The sequence below is a fragment of the Oncorhynchus clarkii genome, chromosome 13 (assembly GCF_045791955.1).
Source record: "Oncorhynchus clarkii lewisi isolate Uvic-CL-2024 chromosome 13, UVic_Ocla_1.0, whole genome shotgun sequence".
Taxonomy (NCBI): Eukaryota; Metazoa; Chordata; class Actinopteri; order Salmoniformes; family Salmonidae; genus Oncorhynchus; species Oncorhynchus clarkii.
The window spans coordinates 33097011-33114855 of NC_092159.1; the positions used below are offsets into that span (position 1 = coordinate 33097011).

A 17845-nucleotide genomic window follows, 5' to 3' on the forward strand; every position below is an offset into this window, starting at 1 on the left:
AATGGACACTGTTTTAGAATGGATGCCTTTTTTTAGGTAGTGCTAGATAAATGTATGTCTAGGTCCTAGGTAGTGCTAGATCTGTGTACGTCTAGGTCTTAGGTATGTATAGGCTTTGGTTTCTGGTACTGTATTAACATGGAGCGTCTGTCTCCCCATGACTGAAGCCTGGAGATGATATAGTGTTAATGGCTGAGCAGCTGGAGAAGATGTTTCTCCAGAAGATTACTGAGATGCCCCAGGACGAGACAGAGATTGCTGTCATGACCGGCAAGGGACGAGGCCGGGGCCGACGGGAAGGAGGTAGGGTACTGCACACAAACACACAGGCACACACTGAAACGCATACACACTCCTGGCCTGGGGTTTCCAATACCCTACTGAACTGTGCTGGCCAGGTTATGCGTCCACCATAGTTGCTGGAACTTTGCTCGAACTTTGCACAGTAGGTTTCAGGTTGTCTTTTGTCATATCTTGTGACTTTTTGGGGGGGTTTCATGTTTCGAGTGTGTAACCTCCACTTTTCATACTAAATAAAAGGAATAATTATCACTGTGTATCATCATCGTGTATGTTTGTGTCAATTAATCCTGGGATGGGTTGCCAACTGGCACCAAAATACATTTAAGTTAATTCAATTTAGGGTTTGGCGGTATCCACGTTTTTATACCGTCATACCTTGTACCATACCGTGTATACGGTGTTACCGTAAGTGCACACAAGGGGCGCAATTTAAAAATTGAGTTTTTACGCTCAACACTTTAGGCAACAGGGATAGAAGAAGAGAAGTGTTTCCAATTACATTAGTAGACAATTAGTATGCAATGCCTACTCATAATAGGTTGAAATCACACGAGGCAACAACAATGTAATTGGAAACACTTATGTTCCTCTGCCTTTTTACTGCAAAACATAGAAATGCACGATTTTCACATGTTTATTTTGGGATGGTGCTGGAGATGATGAATATGAAGTATAATTATTTATTTTTTTAACCACATGAAGAGACCACTTGAGGTCTGGGGAAACATTTGAGAAAGTAACATTTTGGGGTGTACTTACCCCTTTAATTACAGTGCACACCAGCAAAAGGCTGTTATTTAGCTGTGTTGTTTTGGCACGTGATGATAGAGTTCGCTAAACAAATACCCACTGGATTGATGCAAATAATAATGATACCATTCTGCCAGGTCAGCATAGGCTACTTTGTAGTTAATGTTTAATTGAGAAGGTTTTTGTGGAAGCCTTTCCATCTACCAGAAGACTTTTCATTAGCATCATGCTAACGGCTGCACAAAGTTTCTTCAGAAAGTTGCAGGAAATGCAAATCAATGATGCATTCTGTTCATGTTTTATGGTAAACTTGGATTAATTGCTACGTTTTCAATACATTTAGTTGATTCCCTACTAAGTTCAATGCATTTTAGAATTTTGTTGAATTCCGTTTTAATTTCTGGATTCCGTGAGTTCCGTCCACATTCTACGTATTCCGGATTTTATAGGGCCCTAGATCTTTCTCCAGGAGGGGATTGAATATCTACTGTAACCAAGAAGCTTGATCTTGACATCTAGCCACTTATCTAGCAAGTTAGAAAACCAAATGCATAGTTGGAGCCCTGAGCTGGATATCATTTAATTAACATCTTAGATTTCTTGTAGTTCTACTTATTCAATTTCATTCACGCATTGTTCTGTCTCTCTGTGTGTCTCACACCCTCCCAGGTCTGAACTTGAAGCCAGGCCCGACTATGGATTCTCCGTCCACCACCCCCCAGACACGGGGCTTCTCCAGCCACTCCCCAGGCCCTCAGACCAGAGGACCACCAGTGCAGCAACAGACCCAGGACCAGGGGCCACCATCTCTACCTCCTCAGCCCCTCATGCAGGCCCTGCCCTCCCGCGTGCCCCCAACGCTACCTGTCCACACCCATGCCCATGCGCCACAGCTGGGGGCCCCCTACTCACTGGGCCCGTCGGACCTGCCTCTCCAGGCCCCTCCTAAGCTCCCGATTATGACCTCCGTGCCTCCTCCACCCACCCAGACCACTCTGCCCCCCACCTCCATCCAGAGCACTGCCCCCATACTGCAGAACCCCGTGCCCATGGCCAAAGTGAGTCAGATGGAGGGTTTGGCATGCACAGGGAGGGTGCGGGATATATTGCTTGCAGAACTGGGTTGTGTTTATTATAGCGCAAAATGGAAAATGAGAATTAATGAGTGTTTCGAGGTGGTCCCTCCCTGTTTGTCTGGTTTTTTTCTTCTTCATTTTGATGCATAATGAACGACCCTTCAAATAGTATTTGATTCAAATAGTATTTGCGTTCCTTCAAATACTTTGAGCTTTTAATTGAACCTCTCTGGAGTGCCAAATGGACATGGTTTGCACTTTTAGGGCTACTCCATTGGTTCCATTGCACCAAGGAAGCTCAATCAATCGCAGTTCAGAATGCTTTTGACAAAAGTACACTGTTTATTACCTTGCATCTGATTTAAAACAATCACATTCTCCTCTCATACTCTGCCTCTTCTCCTTCCCCTTTCTGTCCCTCTCCCTGTGCCCCTAATTTCTCTATACCCCCTTCTAGCAGAGAAAGAGCCAGAAGAGGAAAGCAGACACGACCACCCCCACGGCCAACGACCAGCTGAGTGAGTCTTCTCCAGCCGAGTCCAAGTCGGGGAAGACGCTGCCGCGACGTGAAAGCGCCAGGCCCACCAAGCTAATCAAGAAGGAGGCTCCAGACTCCCAGCACCACCTGGGCCTTGGGATAGGTCTCGGTCTAGGGGGACCCGGAGGACCAGGGGTAGGGGCTCATAGCCCCAAGCAGCAGGAGCAGCTACGGTACTGCTCCAGCTTGGTCCGAGACATGTTACATAAGAAGCACGCGGCCTACGCCTGGCCCTTCTACAAGCCAGTAAACGTGGACATGCTGGGGCTGCACGACTACCACGACATCATCAAACACCCCATGGACCTTGCCACCGTCAAGGTGGGTTTGAATGGAACACAATTATGGGTGTGTCCCAAATTGCACCCTTTTCCCGATATATAGTACACTGCTTTTGACCAGGGCCCATAGTGCAGTACTTTCGACCAGAGCCCTATGTTGGATTAGGGTTGGCAGGAAAGCCTGAAGAAGTCTAGCTCTCTAAGGGATGTCCTTGTCCTCTAAAAGGATTCCAACATTGTGACGTGGTTTTGTTGACATGTTGTGATGTGTTTGTAGTTGAAGCTGGACAACAGGCAGTACAGAGACGCCCAGGAGTTTGCTGCCGACGTTCGGTTAATGTTCTCTAACTGCTACAAGTACAACCCACCCGACCACGAGGTGGTGGCTATGGCACGCAGACTACAGGTAATACACTTGTAACACAGTAAATAATACCCTCATAATTATATTTAATTACTTACATTTTCCAGAAGGAACTTAAGTTGTGGCAAGTCTGATGAGATAAAGATGTATAGTAAATATATAAATGGCAACGTTCACGTGTGACAGATAAACATGTAAGTCACAAAACTCTATTTCATAACAAATGCCCACATGAGCTTAGGCCTTTTCATGTACCTGTTTGTAACTTTTTCATGTACCTGTATGCCAAACTATTTTCTGTGTTTTACTGGTGCAGCAGATGTCTTTGAAATCTGGGTTGTTCAATAGGGAGAATACGTTTTGAAACCGAGTGAAATTCATAGGTTCCTGAACTTTTCCAAAATCAGAACGCCGATGTTTGCTTTTCCATTGCAACTAGTTTTGCTACGGTGTGCCCAATTGAGCACCACCCAGTTCTGTTCTCTATCCAGACTCTGACACTGAGTATGTCCTCTCCCTCCCTCTCTCTCTCCAACAGGACGTGTTTGAGATGCGCTTCGCCAAGATGCCAGATGAGCCCGAGGAGATGTTGGCTTCGGCTCCTGCCCCCGTGCTGCTCCAGTCCTCCGCCCCCATCATCAAGGCCCAGCCGCCGCCCATCCTAAACCCTGCCTCTTCCATCCTAGGTCCTGCCTCGGTCAAACACCCCGCTTCCTCCTCGGACAGCTCCAGTGATTCGTCTTCTGAGTCGGAATCCTCCACAAACGACTTGGAGGAGGAGAGAGCCCAGAGACTGGCCGAGCTACAAGAACAGGTGAGGAAAGACCGAAACAACAACATGGAATGCAAATAGGATTGGATTTTTCCCCCTGATTGAGGGATTCCAGCCTCTCTGGTGACATCTCTATTCATCATACATTATTGAAATGAACCATAACCCCCTCCTAACTCTTTTGGCACTAATAACATCCATTTGTGATACATTTGATGGATAAATAAAGTTGTTTAAAATCTAATTGAATCCCTGAAGATGGATGAAGGGTGCTGTGTCTTTTCTGACCCCTGGAATATTTGGTGATGTCCAGTCAATGACTATCCATTGTTTTTTGACCGTTGGTTTCCTGTCTGTCTGTTACAGCTCAAAGCTGTCCACGAGCAGCTGGCGGCCCTCTCGCAGCCACAGGCCAGCAAACCAAAGAGAAAAGAGAAGGAGAAGAAGAAAGACAAGCACAAAAGGAAAGGAGCGGTGGAGGAGATCCCGGAGCCGGCCATTCAGTTCCCCAAGAAGACCAAGAACAACAACAGCAGCAGCAACAACAACAAGGAGCTCCTGCCCAAGAAGACCAAGAAACCCAGGTTGGAACAATAATAGCTTTTTCACACTACTGAGCCAAGCTGAGAAGAGGTGTATGCTACAAAGCAGGACCAAGGAGTTAGCCAGCTAACTTGCCTGAATATTTTTTTTAAGAGGAGCTTGAAATGGGCAAATTGATTTAAAAAATGGTGGAAAAAATATTTAAATGCAGCTATTTATATTAAACAGAAAATCACGAGTTATTTCCGGTTGTTTAATAAAGTTAGCTGGTTAACTCAGTGATCCTGGTTTGTCATAAACCCATCTGTACTGCACTGACCTGGTTCTCCATCAGTACAATACACAGCTATGGGAATTTCTGTCTTAGGTGTGGCATTGGGGCGGCAGGTAGCCTAGTGGTTAGACCGTTGGACTAGTAACCGAAAGGTTGCAAGATCGAATCCCCAAGCTGACAAGGTAAAAATCTGTCGTTCTGCCCCTGAACAAGGCAGTTAACCCACTGTTCGTAGGCAGTCATTGAAAATAAGAATTTGTTATTAACCGACTTACCTAGTTAAATAAAGGTAAAATAAAAAATGTTTACAGAAGTCAGGACCTGTGACATTTTCAAGGGGACACATAATTTGCTGAGCGCATGGATTGTATTGGCACATTATAAAAGTACTGAAGCTGTTTCGTTGTTAATCCTCTAAGCCATTTATAAGCTTCTGTCTCATTTCCACGGCAAGTGTTGTAACATGATTTGTATACTCCCTCTGCTCTTTCTGCATTTCACAGAGATGTTACATTACAGTGGCTACATTACAATGCCCATCTTCTAGCATACTATTTAGAATTCACTACTTCAAATCTAATTTTATTTGTCACATACACATGGTTAGCAGATGTTAATGTGAGTGTAGCGAAATGCTTGTGCTTCCAATGCAGTAATAACCAACAAGTAATCTAACCTAACAATTCCACAACAACACAAGTGTAAAGGGATAAGGAATATGTACATAAAGATATATGAATATGATATATGATATATGAATGAGTGATGGTACAGAACGCCATAGGCAAGATGCAGTAGAAGGTATTGAGTACAGTATATATGAGATGAGTAATGTAGGGTATGTAAACATTATATTAAGTGGCATTGTTTAAAGTGGTGAGTGATACAGTTTTTACATCAATTTCCATCAATTTCCATTATTGAAGTGAGCTGTTGGCAACAGCCACTCAATGTTAGTGGTGGCTGTTTAACAGTCTGATGGCCTTGAGATAGAAGCTGTTTTTCAGTCTCTCGGTCCCTGCTTTGATGCACCTGTACTGACCTCGCCTTCTGGATGATAGCGGGGTGAATAGGCAGTGGCTCGGGTGGTTGTTATCCTTGATGATCTTTATGGCCTTCCTGTGACATCGGGTGGTGTAGGTGTCCTGGAGGGCAGGTAGTTTGCCCCCGGTGATGCGTTGTGCAGACCTCACTACCCTCTGGAGAGCCTTACGGTTGTGGGCGGAGCAGTTGCCGTACCAGGCGGTGAAGTTTGTGAGTGCTTTTGGTGACAGGCCGAATTTCTTCAGTCTCCTGAGGTTGAAGAAGCGCTGCTGCGCCTTCTTCACAACGCTGTCTGTGTGGGTGGACCAATTAAGTTTGTCCGTGATGTGTACGCCGAGGAACTTATCTTACTACCCTCTCCACTACTGTCCCGTCGATGTGGATAAGGGTGTGCTCCCTCTGTTTCCTGAAGTACACGATCATCTCCTTTGTTTTGTTGATATTGAGTGTGAGGTTATTTTCCTGACACCACACTCCGAGGGCCCTCACCACCTCCCTGTAGGCCGTCTCGTTGTTGTTGGTAATCAAGCCTACCACTGTAGTGTTGTCCGCAGACTTGATGATTGAGTTTAGAGGTCGACCGATTACGATTTTTCGACGCCGATACCGATTTATTGGAGGACCAAAAAAGCCGATACCGATTAATCGGCCAATTTTTTATTTTATTTATTTATTTGTAATAATGACAATTACAACAATACTGAATGAACACTTATTTTAACTTAATATAATACATCAATTTAGCCTCAAGTAAATAATGAAACATGTTCAATTTGGTTTAAATAATGCAAAAACAAAGTGTTGGAGAAGAAAGTAAAAGTGCAATATGTACTATGTAAGAAAGCTAACGTTTCAGATCCTTGCTCAGAACATGAGAACATATGAAAGCTGGTGGTTCCTTTTAACATGAGTCTTCAATATTCCCAGGTAAGAAGTTTTAGGTTGTAGTTATTATAGGAATTATAGGACTATTTCCCTCTATACCATTTGTATTTCATTAACCTTTGATTATTGGATGATCTTATAGGCACTTCAGTATTGCCAGTGTAACAGTATAGCTTCTGTCCCTCTCCTTGCTCCTCTGTGGGTTCTAACCAGCAACACAACGACAACAGCCACCCTCGAAGCAGTGTTACCCATGCAGAGCAAGGGGAACAACTACTAGAAGGCTTAGAGCGAGTAATGTTTGAAACTCTATTAGCGCGCGCTAACTAGCTAGCCATTTCACTTCGGTTACACCAGCCTCATCTCGGGAGTTGATAGGCTTGAAGTCATAAACAGCGCAATGCTTGACGCACAATGAAGAGCTGCTGGCAAAACACACGAAAGTGCTGTTTGAATGAATGCTTCTGCCTACCACCACTCAGTCAGATACTTAGATACTTGTATGCTTGTATGCTCAGTCAGATTATATGCAACGCAGGACACGCTAGAAAATATCTAGTAATATCATCAACCATGTGTAGTTAACCAGTGATTATGACTGATTGATTGTTTTTTACAAGATAAGTTTAATGCTAGCTAGCAACTTACCTTGGCTTACTGCATTCGCTTAACAGGCAGTCTCCTTGTGGAGTGCAACGAGAGAGAGGCAGGTCGTTATTGCGTTGGACTAGTTAAATGTAAGGTTGCAAGATTAGATCCCCCGAGCTGACAAGGTGGAAATCTTGTCGTTCTGCCCCTGAACAAGGCAGTTAACCCCCTGTTCCTGGGCCGTCATTGAAAATAAGAATGTGTTCTTAACTGACTTGCCTAGTTAAATAAAGGTGTATAAAAATATATAAAAAAAATCGGTGCCCAAAAATACCAATTTCCGATTGTTATGAAAACTTGAAATCGGCCCTAATTAATCGGCCATTCCGATTTAATCGGTCGACCTCTAATTGAGTTGGAGGCGTGCATGGCCCCGCAGTCGTGGGTGAACAAGGAGTACAGGAGATGGCTCAGAACGCACCCTTGTGGGGCCCCAGTGTTGAGGATCAGCGGGGTGAAGATGTTTGTTACCTACCCTCACCACCTGGGGGCGGCCCGTCAGGAAGTCCAGTACCCAGTTGCACAGGGTGGGGTCGAGCCCCAGGGTTTGGAGGGTACTATGGTGTTAAATGCTGAGCTGTAGTCGATGAACAGCATTCGCACACAGGTATTCCTCTTGTCCAGATGGGACAGATAGGGCAGTGTGATTGCGTCGTCTGTGGACCTATTGGGGCGGTAAGCAAATTGTAGTGGGTGTCAGGTAGGGTGGAGGTGACATGGTCCTTGACTAGTCTCTCAAAGCACTTCATGATGACGGAAGTGAGTGCTACGGGGCAGGGTGGTAGTCGTTTAGCTCAGTTACCAGGAACCTACTTCATTCTAAGTAGTATGCTTGTTTGGACATTGGAATAGAGACAAAGGTTATTCTCTTCCAGTTGAAATTGTACTGATAGTTTATATATTCTGCTCTGATCTTGCAGTAAGAAGGAGGGAGGTGCGGTGAAGAACAACCACTCTGCAGCCCTGGGCCCTCAGGCAGCGCTGCAGCCCCCAGCTCTGCAGCCCGTGTCGGGCTTGGGGGAGGGCCTGGAGGACGACCCGGCTGCAGCTGGAGCCCCTGGGGAGAAGGGTAGGCCCATGTCGTATGAGGAGAAGAGGCAGCTGAGTCTGGACATCAACAAGCTGCCCGGCGACAAGCTGGGTCGTGTGGTCCACATCATCCAGTCCAGAGAGCCCTCGCTGAAGAACTCCAACCCCGACGAGATCGAGATAGACTTTGAGACGCTCAAGCCGTCCACGCTGAGAGAGCTGGAGAGATACGTGTCGTCGTGCCTCCGCAAGAACAAGAAGAAGGTTCCTGGTGAGTCTCAACATGCGTATCTTTGCCTCCCCCTGTGGCCAAACAGAAACTCCCTAACCTCCTACAAATAATTTGAAATGTAATGATGTTGCGTAATTCATTCAAATCAATCCCGAAATTACGGTTACAAAACATGAATAACGAGGTATTGATAACTTTTCCACAGCTTTCCTTTAGCGCCTAGGTCACTTTTTATAATTTTGCCAAGCGGTTTCCTTTAACTTTGTCTTAGCAATGTAGTTTTATGTTGACCTAACATGTTAGTGTGTCTTGAGAAGATGTTGAGTCATGTGCCGCTCCCTCCTATAGTGGCAGAGAAGACCATGGAGGCCATGACTGCCGCCAAGATCAAGGCCAGCTCCTCCTCTGACTCCGACAGCAGCGACTCCAGCTCCTCAGACAGTGATGAGGAGAAGGGTAGGGACACGCATTAAGCCCTTCTCATTTCACTCCTCAAATGTTGTTTTTAAGCCTTTATTATCTTCTTTGGTTTGAAGCGTAACATTGAGGTATTTCGCACGCCCCATATTATTTACCTCATGCATATATCATGGTCAATACTTGAATATTTAACAATCTCACATTGTGGCTGTGGTCAACAACAGATTTTTATCACGTATTCAGAATTGATAGACGAAAGCTTAATTCAGTAGTCAGGATCTCCTCTCTGCCTTCTCTTGTCAGGAATCCCTCCTAAACAGAAACAGAAGAAAGGCCACGGGACCAACGAAGGGAAGAAGCCCCATCTCCACCATACCATGTCTGGAGCTGGGCCCCTCCCCCATGGCATCCCTCACCCCCAGGGCCACCCTCACCCCCAGGGCCACCCTCACCCCCAGGGCCACCCTCACCCCCAGGGTCCTGTCCTGCAGCCCAGCATCCACCTGAAGCAACAACAGCACCATAACCCCTCCCCCGTCACCTACATGGCCCCTCCCCCGGTAAGATTGATTGATTGAATTTATGAGAACTAAAAGTAGTAGGCTGCCCCAGCCGGAGACATATTTAACATTTTGGTCATTTAAATAACCACATGTCACAGTCGGAAGTACACGGTCCCTCAGAAAAGTCAGTGCTAGTAGGAAAATACACAAGGATTTATTTAAGATACTTAACATTGCATACATGATCCATTATCCAGGATAAAAACACAAAGCTTGAATGTTTATTTCATATGTGGTTTTAAAGATACGACATGATAGAATGTTATTGTCTGTTTTCATAAAAGCTTATTACAGGACTTAAAAACAGCAGTAAGACGATATAGAAAACATGTAGTGGGGCACTTCTCTACACACGCAAGCTAAATATGTGTATGCGACCAATACGATTTGATTGGATGGGGACTGTACAGTGGGACTTTACAAATTACTAAAAAAGCATTTGAAAAAGTGCAGCAGTGAAGTTCATTGTATAATGGTGCGTGCGTGTGTTTAATGCCTAGGTAACGGTCACGGCGTTGGAGTCCTCCCAGTTGCTGGAGAACACGTTTGATTTGCTGCCCCACTTCGGCCAGCAGCCACTCATGCACCTGTCCCAGCACCACCACTCCTCGTCGCCTGCCTTGCCCCCCCACCTCAACGTTCACTCGGCAGCGGGGCCGGTGTCCCCGGAGACGCACCCCTTTCTCAACCAGCACCCCATCCACGCCAACCCTAACCCAGGTAAGTCCCGGCCTCTTCAAGCCAGACCTGCCTGAGGTCAGATAGTCTTTCGTATTTTTTTCTAATACCAATACTATGGTTGATTTGAGCTTGCCTGGCGTAATGGGACCAATGGAAAAGTCTATAATTTGCCAAACCCACCCATCTGGTGCACTGGGCAGGAGTGATCGAACGCAAGATAGGTATTTGACAGAACACTATTTGAACCCAGTTCTGCAATAAGCTGGTCTTGGGTTATCCGAAGGCTTCCTAAAAGTTTATTCTAAGAATTTGTTGACCTATGATTAGATTAACTAGGCAGTCCTTTGACTTTTTTCATTGTGATGTTTCCATCATGACTCTCCTAACCACATTTTCTCATTATTTCCCTTCCTCCTCTTCACATGTAGCTTTGCACAACGCCTTACCCCAGCAGCCATCTCGACCCAGCCACAGGGCAGCAGCTCTACCTCCCAAACCCCCGCAGCAGCAGCAACCAGCGACCCAGCCAACCCTAATACTACAACAACAACAACAGCTCCAGCCACAAGCCCCTCCACCCCAGCACCACCTCCAGCCCCACATTCTCCATCCCACCCCCCCCCAATCCCTGCAGCAGCGGCCCCTTTCCCCCCCCTCCCTCACCCCTCAGGGCCTGATGTCCTCCCTGCCCCCCCAGATGCTCCTGGAGGACGATGAGGAGGTGATTCCGCCCTTACCCCTCAGCCAGGTGCATCTCTACCTGCAACAGCTCCAGCAGGGACAGAGCCAGGGAAGACCTGGCCAACAACCACACAATCCCCAGCAGATCATGCAGTCTCTCCAGATTCGCCAACAACAACAGAACCAGGCTCCCCTCCTGCAGTCTGTACAGGTCTGTATTGTGTATACGTTGAGTGTGTAATATATTTTAGGGCTGTCCCCAACTAAAAAATTATATTGGTCGAATGAATGGTTCTTTCGACCAATCCTTACTTTTCCATATATGGGCAGACACAACCTATGTGTTTAAATAAAATCAACTACGTACGCACTGAGCTTGTCTGATACACACGGTTTGATGAATATAGATGACTGGCGCACATTGTCTCGCTCTCCTCCCTACTGCAGAGAAAGACAGCACAGCAAGTGTTTATCTGCAACATCATTACAGCCATATAGTTTCTTACTTGTTTCTGACAGAAGTTCTGTTACCGAAATCCCAAATTGGTTTAGGAAAAACTTTCCCTATTCCCTCAACCCTTGCTCTCTCTTTACGTGACACATGTAAGCATCGCATGTATGTGACCAATAGGGCCTGACCTATAGCCTATCATAATCACATCAATTAATTGGTTAAAATAAAATAAACGCAGTAATATCGACAGCAAAATGGATGCGGAAGACGTGAAAAATAAACTTAAAAATAATCACTAACTGTGCCAGAGACTCTGTTCTAACGAATAATATTATAAAGCCTTTATTACAGCAGGCTAAAAACAGTTGCATGCATTTGTGAATTGCGGTTTATTTCTTGTTTAGGTTAGTTATCCAAAGCTCCCTTTATTTAATTTTAAAACAAAACTGCTTGATTTAATTTCAAAGCATGAATGTCTCGTGTGATGGCATGAACAAATAAATTATTGATTAGAGTATATATTACAATATAGGCCTAAGTAATTTACCGTATTAACCTCTCTGGGATATGTGGGACGGTAGAGTCCCACTTGGCCAAAAGCCAGAGAAAATGCAGAGCTTCAAACTCAAATAAATTCCTAATCAAAAATCAAACTTTCATGAAATCACACATGTAAGATACCAAATTAAAGCTACACGTGTTGTGAATACAGCCAACATGTCAGATTTCAAAAATACTTTTCAGGGAAAGCAAACGATGCTATTATCTGAGGATAGCACCTCCATAAACAAAAGTGAGAAAACATTTCAACCCTGTAGGCGCGACACAAAATGCAGAAATAAAAATATAAATCATGTCTTACCTTTGACGAGCTTCTTCTGTTGGCACTCCAATATGTCCCATAAACATCACAAATGGTCCTTTTGTTCAATATGTCAATTTATTTGGCGCGTTTGATCCAGAAAAACATTGGTTCCAACTTGCGCAACGTGACTACAAAATATTCAAAAGTTACCTGTAAACTTTGCCAAAACATTTCAAACTACTTTTGTAATACAACTTTGTATTTTTTCAATACACAAAGGAATAACCTCAACCAATTTCTAAAGACTGGTGACATCCAGTGGAAGCGGTAGGAACTGCAAGCAAGTCCCTTAGAAATCTGGATTCCCAATGAAACCTCATTGAAAATAGGGTGACTTCACAAAAAAATTGCCTGTTACACAAGTTCTGTTTTACTCACATACATGATTCAAACGGTTTTAGAAACTTCAGAGTGTTTTCTATCCAAATCTATCTCCTGGGGATGAGTAGCAGGCAGTTGAATTTGGGCATGCTTTTCATCCAAAATTCCAAATGGGAAAAAAATGTAGGGCTTAACCTCTAGGATAGGGGGCCCCTCCCCTATCCTAGAGGTTAAGCCCTACATTTTTTTCCCGGGGGGCCAGTGGGTCGCTGGTTCGGGTCCGTGTTTTAACTTGGTGGGAGATCTGTTGACGTGCCCTTGGGCGGGGGTCCTTGACCCCTCCTGTGGGTCGCTCTGGACGGGAGACGGTTAGATGAGCGGCAGCGTAGTCTAGTGGTTAGAGCGTTGCAAGTTCAACCGGAAGGTTGCAAGTTCAAACCCCCGAGCTGACAAGGTACAAATCTGTCGTTCTGCCCCTGAACAGGCAGTTAACCCACTGTTCCTAGGCCGTCATTGAAAATAAGAATTTGTTCTTAACTGACTTGCCTAGTTAAATAAAGGTCAAATAAATAAATAAAAAATGACTGAATGTAATGTAAAGGTTGAATGGCGTCACTGCGGGCAGATTGTATTTAAAAAAATATTTTTAAAAACAATTCCAGACAGAATAACCTACTGTTTTTTGACGAACTCCAAGGTCTTCTGATAATACTATAATACCCTTGCGAATCGACATCCCTGTGTTTTGAGAGAAATGTCTGTTTGACAGGTGTTGCTCACGGATTGAGGAAGAAAACAATAACTGATTCGATCAATTGAACGAAGTGCTGCGCATAGCCTATATACGAAGGGCCTAAATGTATCAACGTTCACAGTGAATGCTTTTGTTCATATGTTTTGTAGGAATGGATTGAATATTGCCAAATGCATCAGTAAAAAAATAATTTGCCTATTTAAGGCAAGGGCTGTTTCCTCATCTATTCTGCTGCTGCCTTTGCTGCATTGTTCTCAATCCCAATATCCCAATATTTGTATTGTGTACGTTGATTGTGTAATGTACATTGTTTATTTCTTATACAGAGTCACTGTGTGTCTTAGTCAAATTTGCCCTCTGGGACATTAAATTGATCCTATCCTCCTATCCTAGGTCCAGCCCTCCCAACCCTCTCTTCAGCCACCCCAGCTCTCAGTCCAGCTTCCCCAGCCCCAGTCCAAACCCACCCCCCCCTCGCGCCAGCCCCAGCAGATCCTACCCCCGCACCAGGTAGCCCGCCACCTGCAGCAGCATGCACAGATGGGTTACCCCTCCCAGGGGCCTGGGGCGCAGCAGACGGGTCAGTCAGACAGGCACGCCGCTGCAGGGCAACACAAGGGTTCCATGCAGTCCTCCACCAAAGCACAGCATATCATCCAGCAACACCTCTCCCCTCGACAGATCAAGGCTGATCCATACAACAGCGGTGAGACTCAAGTGTTGATTGAGTGATTAAATTGGTTGGTTGATCAATTTATTGGAAGACCTCAGCTCTCACAAAACCTGGAAGTGTGTTTTGTCTCAGGAACTACATTATTGTAACATAGCAATCTATACAGCGTGACTGCAAAAGAGACAATTTAGAACGTTGTGTGTTTCGGTATGTTAGGACACTGCTGTAGGATTTGAATCCGACTAAATAGTGTTTCTAATCATGCCCTGTTCTGCCTACAGGGCACCTAAGGGAGAACCCCTCCCCAATCATGATGCATTCCCCCCACCTCCCCCAGTATCCCCCCATAACGCACCAGTCTCCGCCACACAACCTGCAGCCCAAGAAAGTGAGTATTGTGTGTGTCGGTCTCTATTTCTGTCAGTCTGCATCTGGATCTGTTTAGAAAACGTGCATTCAAATAATATTTGTTTTCTCTCAAGTACTATAGCTTCACTGGATTGTTTGAGCTTGCCTGGCACAATGGAGTTAATAGACTAGTCCTAAAAAAAAGTGCGCTCCAGGCCGGCTCAATCAAAAGTTGAACATATTTAAATGAAAACAAATACTATTTGAATCCCTGGTCTTGTCTGGTTGTGCCTTGTGAAGTTCGATAGAGCCTCTGTGTGGGGAATGTACGCGTTAACCTATTTCTATGTGCTTGTTGAAGGGACAGCAAGCATTTAAGCCACAATCTTAAGTCTTTTAATGGGTGAATGTTTTTTAATGGGTGAATATCATTCATCGAAACAACCATTGAACAGCAGAACATCTTCCAGAATGTGCCTTTAACCCAGTCCGGCTTTGTGCTGTGTGTTGAAGGAGCAGCGTGCGCCCCCGGCCCTGGTAGGCTTGAAAGAAGAGAAGTTGCCTCCCTCTCCAGTGATGAGAGGAGGAGAGCCTTTCAGCCCAGCCATGAGACAAGACCCTCACAAACACCTAGATTGCCACAGCAAGCCCTCTCTACCAGGTCACACACAGCAGAGTGAGTACACCTGTGGGGACCCTTGCTGACACAAGGGAAAAAATATATTTTGTTTAGGATTAGTATTATGGTTAGATTTAGGGTTAGGGAAAATAGGATTGGAATCAATTCTTTGGTCCCCACAACGATAGCAAAATAAAACTGTGGGTGTGTTAGGGCTGGGCGTTATACTGTATTTTACTATATACCGGTATTTATGCACTGACCGGTTTGGGTTTTTACTTGAACTTCTTTAATGGCATTTCAATGTTTGGTATGTTAAATGTGATACGCCACTCCGCCGTGTGTAACGTCCTCTTTTATAGTTTACTCCGCTACTTGAGTCGTTGCTCTCACTCTCTCACCAAGCCCTGCCCCCTGTCAATCAAGTAGCGCAGTTAATGCTTCGACCATGAGACTGCATAGTCAATGCAGCAGATACAACAAGATGTCGAATGACAACGAAGCTCCTTTCCACTTTGCTTATTAATATAAATCCACAAAGGTAAAAGTAATAGTAAACATTTAATAGCCAAAGATTATAGGGTCCCCTGGAAAACACTGACCAACACTTTGGTTTCTACTCTGTATAAATAACTCTTTTGCATTTTCATTCGTTATCATGTCAAACACTGTATTCAAAGTGCCTACTATTATATTCTAACTATAGAATTATAATAATCATTATATTTCCATGATTACAACCGTTCAAAGTGTTTTGATCTAAATCACAAGTTAACATTTGGATAAAAACAAGGCCTAGCTGTATTGCCCATATCGTGCAGCCTTGTGTGGAAATGATCTCAAATGAGAGCAGGAAATGCACTCGGAAAAAGTTGGATTTAAACAGTACAAAACAATCAGAATGGAGAAAGCCACATTAAAAACACTTAGAATATATGTTGCCACCCTAGGGGTCATGCACTACTCATAAAGCAAATGTAGAACTTATATGATTCAAAAACATAAAATCGTGTCAAATACCTTGGCCATATTGCCCAGCCCTAGTGTGTATGATTTTATATGGGGGGTGTACTGTGTATGGAAGAACAATATTTGGGAATAGTGTTCATCTGCAGACAAACACGTAAGAATAAACGTGGTTGTGTGTGGTGCACAGCAAATGAGTGCATATGTGTTTCTTTTTTGACCATGTTCTGTATTCCTTGTATGTGTTTATGTGCATCAGATGTAAAGTCGATGGACAGCTCTCGGCCGGTCATCCGTTCCTCAGAGCCCAGCGGTCCTCCCTCCTCCCTGCCAGACAAGGACAAGTTCAAACAGGAGCCCAAAACGCCCGTCGCGCCCAAAAAGGTACAGGTGGGTGGAAGACCAAGCAGCACGTTGCCATACACACATACACCTTATTATAAACATATGGGGCGGCAGGTAGCCTAGCAGTTAAGAGCGTTGGGCCAGTATCCGAAAGGTCACTGGTTCGATTCCCAGAGCTGACTCGGTGAAAAATCTGCCGTCATCCCCTTGAGCAAGGTACTTAACCCTAATTGCTCATGTAAGTCGCTCATGGCACCGTTTTTTGTCAAGCTCAACAGTTTCCCCTGTTCCTAATGTTTGGTATACTCTGTATATTATCTCTTATAATGAGAATACCGTCATAGCCAAACAATTGAAATGAGTGGCTATGTGATAAGTCGACCCCTTGTTCAGTCATGATCAAATACTAACGTATCTGCTCTTCCTTAATCCCCTCCCTCGCGCTCATCTGTCTATCTGTGTCTGTCTCACTCTCCGTCTATCTTTCCATCGGTCAGGATGTGAAACTGAAGAACATGGGTTCGTGGGCCAGCCTGGCCCAGAAGCCCACGTCAGCGCCCTTGTCTGCAGTGAAGTCGTCTAGCGACAGCTTCGAGCAGTTCCGCCGGGCCGCCCGGGAGAAAGAGGAGAGAGAAAAGGCTCTTAAGGCCCAGGCAGAGCAGGCTGAGAGGGACAAACTGCGCCGGGAGCAGGAGAAACTACGGTGAGGATCAACCCCAAAGTTTTTCAACCCTGCATTCAATGTTTCTCTGTGTATTTCAACATCGATGTTTGACAATACATTTTCTGTGTTTGTGTGAGCAAGCTACATTTTTCAAATGAAGTTTCACTTTGCTGTTCTATGAGTCTTGCGGGTCTGGGATTGTCGACAGAAAGAACATACCATGTTAGCTACCAAGCTTTACGAAACTCATTCCTTTTCTCTCAATTCTCATTCCTTTTCTCTCTATGAATGAACAAAATATGTCAAATTGAAGCACTTTGCTTTTCTATGAGTAAGTCTTGGTCGTCAAGAGAGCGTTTGCTATAAAGCCTTTGGGGAAACTCACTCCTCTGACTCTCTCTCTCTCAGTGGTCGTGACAGGGATGATGAGGATATCCTGGAGCCTCAGCAGCAGTCGAGGAGGGTTCATGAGGAGCCTCGAAGCAGACGTCTGGAGCAGCAGCAACACATCCAGGCCCCCCAACCCCAGCAGCAACCCCAGGCACCAGCCCCCCAAGCCCAGCCGGCTGCCCTCCCCCAGCCCCCACAGGCCCCCACGCCGCCCCAGCCCTCAGCCCAGGACCAGCAGAGGGAGCTAGCGCGACGCCGCGAGCAGGAGAGGAGGAGGAGAGAAGCGGTGAGACAAGTTTCCTATATATTTGGTAGGGCTGGGAAGTGCCAGGGTCCTCACGATATGTTATCACGATACTTAT

At 45.2% G+C, this 17845-nt stretch overlaps 1 protein-coding gene across 11 annotated transcripts in view; it reads left to right on the forward strand.

Moving 5' to 3' along the window:
* The window catches only part of LOC139364546 (bromodomain-containing protein 4-like), a 51842-nt gene that overhangs the window by 30386 nt on the left and 3611 nt on the right, over positions 1-17845 (forward strand). For 8 of the 11 annotated variants that reach the window (XM_071101365.1, XM_071101361.1, XM_071101363.1 and 5 more), the window contains 17 exons: positions 168-303; positions 1723-2111; positions 2587-2988; positions 3226-3354; positions 3851-4126; positions 4451-4668; positions 8399-8778; positions 9088-9195; positions 9463-9719; positions 10223-10442; positions 10832-11295; positions 13872-14184; positions 14433-14539; positions 15013-15175; positions 16344-16474; positions 16927-17132; positions 17502-17769. In XM_071101365.1, coding sequence (XP_070957466.1) covers positions 168-303; positions 1723-2111; positions 2587-2988; positions 3226-3354; positions 3851-4126; positions 4451-4668; positions 8399-8778; positions 9088-9195; positions 9463-9719; positions 10223-10442; positions 10832-11295; positions 13872-14184; positions 14433-14539; positions 15013-15175; positions 16344-16474; positions 16927-17132; positions 17502-17769 — 4167 coding nt within the window. The remainder of the gene's footprint in view (positions 1-167; positions 304-1722; positions 2112-2586; positions 2989-3225; positions 3355-3850; positions 4127-4450; positions 4669-8398; positions 8779-9087; positions 9196-9462; positions 9720-10222; positions 10443-10831; positions 11296-13871; positions 14185-14432; positions 14540-15012; positions 15176-16343; positions 16475-16926; positions 17133-17501; positions 17770-17845) is intronic. The other 3 variants (XM_071101368.1, XM_071101359.1, XM_071101357.1) reach the window with 2 other exon arrangements.